The sequence below is a fragment of the Crocodylus porosus genome, unplaced genomic scaffold (assembly GCF_001723895.1).
Source record: "Crocodylus porosus isolate Cpor-Errol unplaced genomic scaffold, CroPor_comp1, whole genome shotgun sequence".
Lineage (NCBI taxonomy): Eukaryota > Metazoa > Chordata > Crocodylia > Crocodylidae > Crocodylus > Crocodylus porosus.
The window spans coordinates 44,079,890-44,089,766 of NW_017728910.1; the positions used below are offsets into that span (position 1 = coordinate 44,079,890).

General features: G+C 42.4%; 1 protein-coding gene across 4 annotated transcripts in view; it reads left to right on the forward strand.

Moving 5' to 3' along the window:
• Nucleotides 1–9,877, forward strand: part of PIK3CB (phosphatidylinositol-4,5-bisphosphate 3-kinase catalytic subunit beta) — a 170,206-nt gene that overhangs the window by 85,185 nt on the left and 75,144 nt on the right. For all 4 annotated transcript variants that reach the window (XR_002100665.1, XM_019533092.1, XM_019533094.1 and 1 more), the window contains one exon: nt 1,086–1,272. Coding sequence is in view for 3 of the 4 variants with exons in the window: in XM_019533092.1 (XP_019388637.1) it covers nt 1,120–1,272 (153 nt within the window). In the remaining variant the exon portion in view is untranslated. The remainder of the gene's footprint in view (nt 1–1,085; nt 1,273–9,877) is intronic.

A 9,877-nucleotide genomic window follows, 5' to 3' on the forward strand; every position in this document is an offset into this window, starting at 1 on the left:
CAATGCATGGACATGGGATGGAGAGGGGCACGGGGCCAGAGTTAGACCAGTGTGGGGCATCGGGTGGTACCGCTCCATGTCCTGTTCCTGCTCCCCCCCCCCCAGTCATTCTTGGTGGGAAATTGCCTAGTTTTAAAATAAAAACTTATACACTTATTATACCGCTGTGCTTTTAATAACAATATTATTGTGAAAACTATATATAGCTAGCTCCATATATAATATATATTTTTCACAATAATATTTTTCCAAGTTGGTGTTCTTGTATTTCAGAAGCAAATATCTTTTTGCCTCCAGGTAATGCTGCAATCCCACATTAGTAATACTTTGTTAGTTCAATAGGAACTGTTAAAACATTTAATTTAAGTGCTGCTGTTCAGTATCATACAAGATGCTATGAATATTGTTTTTACATGAATACAAATGAAAAATAAACATGTTTAATGGAATATTTTGTATTCTTTGATCTATCCTATCTGAACCACTTCCAGTAGTATGGTAGAGGCTTCTTTGTTTAACAAATATATTTTTATTAGCCTAGTTACAAACAGTAGATTGGTAGAGTAGATTCACTCATTCAGTTTCTAAATGCTGTAAAGCTATGTAAACATTTTTCTTTAATGTAAATAATAGTAAAGAATCCTGTAGACTACAGAGGTTTTTGAAGCATACATACTGTGTTTTATATTCTTGAATAGTGTATATTGATCCATAATCCTTATTAGGCTCTTTGCAGAACAGAAACTTAAAACAAACAAACAAAATTTTCTGGGCACTACTTCAAACAGAAATGAAAACTGTCAGTCAGTGAAAACTGTGTGCATATAGTTGGTTTTTAATTTAGGCCCTGGTGCTATAAACACCTCCACAGAAGTACCTTTATTCATTGAACTTCATGAGTTCAATAGATTTACTTGCTTGAGTAAAATTATTCATTTTTGTACATGTCTGAAATTTTGGGAACCTTAGACCCCCTACCTTGTAAGCTGATCTGTGCAAGAAGGCCCATGTAAAATTTCACAAGATATTAAAATATGTATCTGATTATAAAATAGTAAAGCATCTGAATTAATTTCTTTTCCTAGGGCCATGTGGTTATGATACTGTTCAGATTTCATCATGCCTCCTACAGTGACAGATATCCTTGACATCTGGGCAGTGGATTCACAGATAGGAGCTGATGGCTCAATCTCTGTGGATTTCCTACTGCCCACTGGAATCTACATCAACTTGGATGTCCCTAGAGATGCCACCATATCTCATATTAAACAGGTAAATAAATGAATGGACTGTTAGTACTATGCTTGCCATTTTAAATGAACTCTACTATTGATTTTATTGTGAAGTGCTTTATATGTTAGGTAATTTAAAAACCTTATATTTTTCTTAATGTTTGTTCCTATCTATCAAACACAGATGCAATTTAAAGAAGTGAACTGAATACAGACTTTGGTAGACTCATCATGCCTCTGCGGGTTAGTCATCTGGAGATGTTCAGTCCTTTCCTGACATACTTGTCCTGGCAAAGTTCCAGAGTGTAGATTAAATTATTCCAGCAAAATTGTGTTCCTTCCAGTGCAGCTTGTTTTTTCTCAGGAGGACAAAAACTAGCTGTATTGATAGACTGGAAATTTGACTAGTGTAAACTTAAGCCATGGTAGGAGCAATTTGCTGGAATAACATTTATACGGGTAAAGTGTTCTTTGGACTTCAGAAAGGCTGAAACCAGTAGACTTGAAGTATAAACTACTTGTATCCAACTGTTTCAGGTGTAACATAACAAGAGAAGTTTAGATGCTCAGCAGCAAGGTAGACTGTACTGAAATTTTTGCTCTGAACCTGGTTAATGTGCTTCTCACAATCTGAAAATATTTCGCATGCTTCAGCTTGCTCCAAAAGTTTGTCAACCACTTTTTATCCAACAGCCAGAATGTTAGCTACTGACAAATTGGTGGTGCAATTGCGTTGTCAGAAGGAAAAACAATTCTAAAATGCATCCAAAACAGAATATTAAGAAAGCTGAGAAATGAACTGAGTTTTCGTATCCATTTTATTAACTATTTTAATTTCCATCTTTAGATGGCGTATACATTTCCCTTAAATTGAAATGAAACATGTTGAATTTCCTGTCTTCTGTAGAAGCCTGAGATCAGATTCTGCAAGTTAACACTTGCCCCTTCAAACCACGGTCCCCAGGTTGAGAGTTACTTCATTGACTTAAAATCAAAACAAATTTAGGGTTCAGAGGGATCTCAGGAGGTCATCTAGTCCAACCCCCTGCTCAAAGCAGGACTACCTCCTGCACCCCAACTGTATCATGCCACTTCAACAGAGAAATTCCAGATATACATTGGTGTGACTTAAGACCAGATTTTGTCTACTACAGGCTTGCCCAAAATTTTAATCTTGATTACCATGTCATAACTTGGGTCTTTACTGTAGAGATTTAAAATATTTCTTAGTATTCAGTTGATCAACAAATTATTACATAGTTATTAGACATACATCACATACTGTACTAATCCAGCTGTTACAATAACGAAATACATTCTTTAATTTTTTTTTTCTTTGATACATTTAGGTACTGTAACACCTGGATTAGTGCAGTGTATAAAGTATGTGTAACTTTGTATAGGAGATAACCAAACCTAAAAAATCATAATTCTCTCTGCTTTTTATCTAAATTTGAAAGCTTCACCTAAGATTTACTAAACTATGTTGCTGTATGCTATATTCAACAAAATGATTTCCTCTTCCTTAGTTTTTCATTCCTATACAGCACTTGAATAATGATGATGTTCAGGGGTGTGTACATATGTCTGCGTGTTGATACAGACATGGGGGAAAGAAAATGTAAAAGAATAGGCAAACGCAATTGTGAAATTTATAAAGGTTTTCTTGACGATAAAACCTTGGTTAAGTTCTAAAATTCATAGTATTGCAGTTGATTATGGCTATGTGTAATTAAGTAATCTCCTCTGTTCCTTTGATTTAACACTAAGTAGAATTCTGAGACTCTTTGTGTTGCTAAACGGTACTTGCATACAATTACATGAGTGGTATTGTTGGCACTTAGCCACCGTTGGCAGTTCTATTACCCATGCTTAGATGCGTAAGTGTATAGTACATGTGCATGCTTAGCATATGCAATGGGCTTCCACTGCACGCACACAGGCATGCAGCTATATACACTGTGCAAATCCCAGAAAAAGCTCAGGAGAGGCAAGAGTCTTCTCATGTTTTAATCCCAATATCTAAGTGGTTAGGGCAGCAGGAGACCCCAGTTCTTGGCCTCCTTGCCCAGAGTGGCGTTTGAAACTGCATCTCTGATTTCCCAGCACAGTGTGCTAACCACAGGTTAGACATTGTCCAGTCCCCTCTCCTTTTTTGTCTGAGCCATTGCACCTTGCGTTTAACAGTCACTGGATAAAATGGATTGAGAGAAGTTACAAGTTTCAGTGGGAGCAAAAGTCCATACTAGAACCTAAGGCCTGCTGACTTCCAGAGTTATGTTCATCTTACCGAGCCATACACTCTAACTTGTTCTCTTGTGCTTGACTCCACATATCTCTCTCTCTTCACTGCCACTAGGGTTAAAATATGGGAAGGTTCTCCTCTTCAGACATCTAACATCTGCTAGGCAGGGGTTTTTTTTGTCGGGCTACAATTTTGTGATTTATGCAAGTATGCTGGGCATGGTGTATACCAAGGGCATCCAACCTTTTTGAATGTGGAGCTGGATCACAAACTTTTTATCACACAGTGGGCCAACAAGCCATAGTCAAAGACCTCACAGGAAGTGATATCACATCAGGAAGTGATGTCACATGATGTTTGACACCAATGAAATTGCAGGAAGTGACAATGAAATGGGTCTGGAAATGGTGGTTTAAAATCCGAAATAAAAACAATATAAAAAGCAACAAAGAAATAATACCAAACACTTGACTAAAATAAACACTTTTGCTTCTACGCACTTTTCAATGAATGAAAGAAGCATAATGCAAGTCAACAGATCAAATGTGGAATAGATATCAGCCAGAGTGGAAACTAATCAAAGCAACAAAAGATGGGCATTTTTGAGAGTAAACTTCAAGAAGATCTATTTTTATTGAATTAATAACTTTTATTAGTAACACATCTTTAAGAAGTAGTAAAAAGTTAAACCCCCAATCCTGCCCAAAGAGAAACAGAAGCATCGTCTGGATGAAGGTGGTGGGACCTCGGGGACCAGCAGGGGTAGAATTTAGATTTATCTGGCCCAGTGAAAGATGTTTACATGCCTCTTCATTCACCACCATCATATCCAGTGTTACCCCATCTTATCCCTTTTATCAGCAATACACTATACGCTGGTTAAAGAGGCAGAGGGCCTCCAAGAAAAGGATATCATTGCTCCGAAGCTGGTATACCCCTTTGTGGTCTTTACCACTCTGCCTTGTTCTCGGCTTGCTGTGCTCAAGGCTGGACTAGTGGGGTGAACTTTCATTGGCATACCAGCTGCAAAGTAGCAGACCAGGCATTGATTTAAAATAACCCTCCCAAAATAATCTTGGAGACTAGCTTAGTTGAGTCACCAGGCTGAAAACAGGTCACCTGGTCTAAGGTCAGGTTGGTGGCAACCACAACACAACCAGCCCTACTGTGTTTATAGCTCAGAGAAATAGAGGAAAGAGGGGAAATGGAAACAACAGCTGATCTGGCAAAAGCCTCTCTTGTTTGTACTTTATCCAAAGATCTGATAGCTTATCTCATAGTACAACAGCTACTGCACTGAAGAGGATGAAGCAGAAAGAAGATGAACTGCTGTTGTGTTTGTTCTCTTTTCTGGACACCATGCTTTACAGGCAATAGATAGCTAGTTAATTACTCCTCAGTGCTGGCTGAAGCTTGCTGTGAAAACACACCCAGGAAAGCAGGGAATGGCAAGTTAGTTTAGCAGTCAGAAAGGACCATAAATCATTACTCTTGCTGCAACTGTGGCCTATGGATTCAGCACCAAGACTGGGAGTTAGGCAAGCTGAACTATATTTCTAGCTCTACCGCAGACTCAACGCGTAACTTCAGGTAAACTGCCAATGCCAGATTTGGAAAGGGACTGGGCATCAACTGGTTCCATGGGAGTACCTGACCTGAACCCCATGAGGCAGCAGGCATCCTGCCACCAGTTGAACAAGACCTTGGGAAGAAATTTCCAACAGTTTCTTGCCAATGGGAGGTGGTAGAAATTAAAGAGAGAACCTCTTCCCCTTTTCCTTTTGTCCACATGTTTAACTGACAAGGCATAGAACAGAGCCTGAAAACCTCGCTGTATTTCCAGTACCAGCCCTCTGTTTACAGAGGTCAGGACAGCGAGGCAGTGGAACAGACTGCCTAAGGAACTTGTGGACTCTCCATCATCGGAGATGTTCAAAAAGATGGTGGACAGCACTGGTCGTGCTTGATCTAGGCCAGCATTTCTCAAAACATGGGTCGCGACCCAAAAGTAGGTCTCAAGAAATGGTCATAAGCGAACTTTAAAAATGAGTTCTCCTTTAAAGGTGAAAAACATATAACTGGCTTTTCTCTTGTGGGCTGGCAGAGTTCCAGCCTACAAGGGGCTACTTGGGGGGGCCCCACGCCCCACACACTGGGGCATTGGGGTCTAGAGGTAGGAGCAGTGAGGGACACTGGGTCGGTCCTGGTACAAGTAAGGTTGAGAACCACTGATCTGGACTGGGGTGGGCGGTTATTTGAGGCAGAGCGGAGCAACACAGGGCACAACTGTTGCTCCTGAGGCTCCCGTTAGTGAGCCAGATAAAATCAGTTGGTGGGCTGGATACAGCTTGTGGGCCATATTTTGCCTACCCAGATCTAGGCATAGCTATGTCCTATGTTCTACTATGGGTACTTCTCATACTTTTGGGCTTTGCTTGTTGCCCCCACCACCAACCTTCCCCTTTCTGCTATATGTGCCAGGGAGTTTTTAAGTCTTCCTCAGAAGTACTGGGTGTTGGCTACAGCCAAAGCTAGAGACTTTGACTGGGGTGTGCCAATGCTTCTTCTGGGACCAAATCCACAGGCTTTTGGCTAGAGGGTTACGTCCAGCGGTAGGCAACCCCTTCCATGGGTGCCAGAGCATAACACAGAAAGGCATTTTGCTCGGCACGTGTGCCTTGGGGCAGACTTCAAGGGAAGGGCCAGAGCAGTGCTGCCACAACAAGGATGGAACCCCTCGTGGCTCCCCCACTGGCACACCAACATTTTATAAGCTGCGGGTGTTTTTGGCACTGCCCAGAAAACACTGCCGAGCCCTGATCTTGCCCCTCTGCTTGGGGTCCCACTGATCACCAGATTTGGGGCCAGGAAGGAATTTTACCCCATGGTCAGATTAGAGCAGACTGTGGACATTTTTGCCTTCCTTTGTAGTGCTCCAGCACCCGGCTTCTGGGACGTAGGCACAGCCGGCTCCCAGGAAGGAAGACCAGGCTTTGAGGTTAAAGCCCCAGGAGATGGGGGTTAGAGCTGAGTCTCCCTCCCCTGTAAAAGGCAGGGACCCTTCCCCACACACACACGCAGGTGCCGGGGTCCCACAGTCACCAGCCCAGCCCCAGGGGAGGCACCGTCACCCTGGCCCAGCCCGGCCCTACCTGTGGTGCCCTGGCTGGGCAGGAGGCGGTAGAGGCAGACGATGAGGGCGAGCCCGGCCGCTGCGCCGGGCTGGAGGGAGCCGGAGCCAGGGCCGGGGCCAAGTGGCACCTCAGGACGCAGCTAGCGCAGGCTCCACCCAAGCCCAGGGCTATCACACGTGGTGCAGCCAATGCCGACAACCCGGTGGGAGGAGGCACCTGTCCGCGCCACTCCATCTCTGCCAGCGACCCAGGGCCAGGTGGCCAAGCCAGGCTGCCTCTCGCCTGCGGGCAGGGAGCAGTGAGTCACTTGGGCCGGGAAGCAGTGGCTTCCCCATGTGGTGCTGGGGACAGGAGGAGGCGGGCCAGGTCTGCACTCCTCTTGCATGTACCGCGTCGGCAACATCAAGCTGATATGGTGCATGTGGGAACCTTGTCCCTTCCCCAGCCCTTCAGCAGCCATTAGGAAGCAGGGGCAGGAACCATGTTTACTTTCATTTCCCGTTGCAGCACTGCGAGCCACAGAAAATGCCTTATATATTGGAGAAACCTGGTGTATACAGTGTACATAACTGTGTAGGTGCTGGGTTGGTGTACAGTTCAACACACACATACACTTACACATCCATACCACATGGGTAATGAAATCTCAAGCTATATGCTAGTGCCAAAAATCTCACTTGCATGGATGGAAAATTGCTATTTAGGCATACAGAGTGTAATAGAATTCTCTCTTGCAGGTGGACATCTTGTAATTTTGTGTAGTTATTCCTGAAGGCTTGAAGTGTCTTATTTAGGGCATCAACTTGGAGAATAGAAGCTTGGACTAATTACACATATTAAATGCTTTTTTCCTATAATGAGCTTGCATGCTAATGTGTTTTAGAAACAGTTGGTTTTAATGATTTTGCAGTGCTTGTTTGCATTATAGAGGACTCTTACCTTTTGGAAATGCCTTTAATTATTGTGGGATGTAAAATTGTGGTTTTATATTTCAGAAGACAATGGTGTAAACAGTTCAGCCAGGGACTATATTGCATAATCATAAAAGGATGAATTGAATAAAATCTCGTTTCTAAAATTCCAAGTTATTTTTGGTTGCTGAACTGAAGCAATGGGGGAAATCTGTTTTTCATTTTAGTAGTAAACTGAATGCCTGGTAGGGACCGATGTACAAACACAGTCTTCCCCATCCTTTAACTTCCAGGTCTTAACACCAACCAACAAGAGTCCTTGCTGCTAATATTCATACTTGAGTATTGCCCTGCAGATCAGCAGTTCACATACAATGCTAACTTGGTTTTTAGGCAACATTTTGACTAAAGTAATTGCTGTAGCTTGGGGTATGATGTCTTATAAAGGATGGTATATTTGACTTTTATATCTCCTTGATCCTGTTTAAGTATGTGAAGTTGGCCTTTTTCAGCCCTACATTTTTATCATTCTATTCTGTGATTCTAATAAGTTTTAGTACCTGCATTTTGAAACACAGAATAAAACCCACAATCATTGATATGAGACTTGCAAAAATGTATAGTTATTACTCCTTTACATGGAAATATCTTTCTTTATCTCTGTGCTGCCTTTTATTGAACATCATACAGTCACATAGCCCTTGAGACATAGAGTATCACTTCCTCATGGATGAAATACTATCCCATTTTTTTCAGGTGGAGTCAGACTATCAAAATGCTTACATAGTTTTTTTGAAAAAACTATATAACTGTCCATAGAAACACAGTAGCTGTTCCACATGTTGTTGTAGGGTAATGTAATGGTTTTCAGGTGTTTTTATTTCATCATGATATATATTTTTGTATATGTCAGTCAGGGCAGCTTAATAGAAGGGTCACCTGAGCTGGTGACGCTCTCAACTCCTTTGTTCATATAGGGAATGCTGTCACTTAATCAAAATGAAGCGCCTTCTCAAAGTTTAAATACAATTTGTTTCAATTTTGAGGTGTTTGAGTGTGTTGTGAGAGAAGTGCTGCCATTTTTTATAGCATGCTTGAGCTGATGTGGTTTATCACAGACCTTTTATTCAATCTAGTACATTTACTGTTCTAGACAAAGCATCAGCCTTTTTCCAGTTTCAGGTTTTTCTGGGATTACAATTTCAGTGGTTTACAAAAAACTTTTTTAAGGCAAACATGTAGGGCATCGAAAGATGGAATCTAATTTATTTGAAATTTACTATTCATCATAGTGTAATTGATAAATTAAATAGGTGTTGCTGGGCCAGAAAACTATAAGCAAATAAATGCAGTGAACAGTGTTTAGGCTTTGAGCTTAGGCTTTAATATGGGTTTGGCTTAACTGTAGTGGTTGACCTGACACTGAAGATTGAGGGGATTGCTTGATTCTCTTGCCCTGGCCCCTCATGTGAAAGACTTAACTACTATGAGGGCTGACTTTGAATTAGAAAGGGGAAAAATGCAACAACCTAACACGGGTTTTTGTGTTTGGTTTTTTTGTTTTGTTTTGGGTTTTTTTTGAGGCTCATCATTATGAGAGAGAGAAGTTTTAAGTGATGTCAAGTGAGTAGTGTCATATTACGGTGCATCTAGTGGCTCCAGGTCAAATTGGAGACGCATTGTGCTACGTGTTTTATAAATGTTTATGCTTATGGGATAGCTTTGCTCCAACTAACAGTCTAAGTAGTAAGACAAAAAAAAAAAACATTGTAAAAGAGGAGAATGAGGAGGACGTTGTTGCTGTTGTAGAGAAGGGAACTGAAGACCAGTGGGCCTGGGTTGCCATTTCCATGCTGACATTAAACTAGAGTTACCATATGTCCAGATTTTCCCAGACTTGTCCTCTTTTTGGGCCCTCCACCCCTGTCCAGGTGGGGTTTTTTCTTAATACGATCAAACATCTGGGATTTTGGTCAGCTCAGCTTCAAAGTTTTTCCCAGCTTGCCCTAGCAAGTAGCTGCTTAGGAGAGTGATGCAGCTAGGCAGGATGGTAGAAGCATCCCAGGCAGCTGGATGTAGGTAAGTCTGTGTGGGACAGAGGTTGGAGGGCCAGAGCTTGGGAACTGTCTGGGGGACTATAAGGAGGGAGGTTCTTGGGGGTGTGTGTGTGTATGGCTGGGGTGTGTGGGGGGAGGCAGTGCCTGCTGGAGGTGGAGAATCTGTCCAGACTCTGGGGCTGCAGCAGGGCAAGAGAGTTGGGGAGGGAGGGGAGGGACAGACATGCCTGCCCCTCCTGTGGGGAAGGGGGTCTGGGGGCCCTTCAAGGGCAGTAAGGAGTTGCATGGCCCAGCTGGC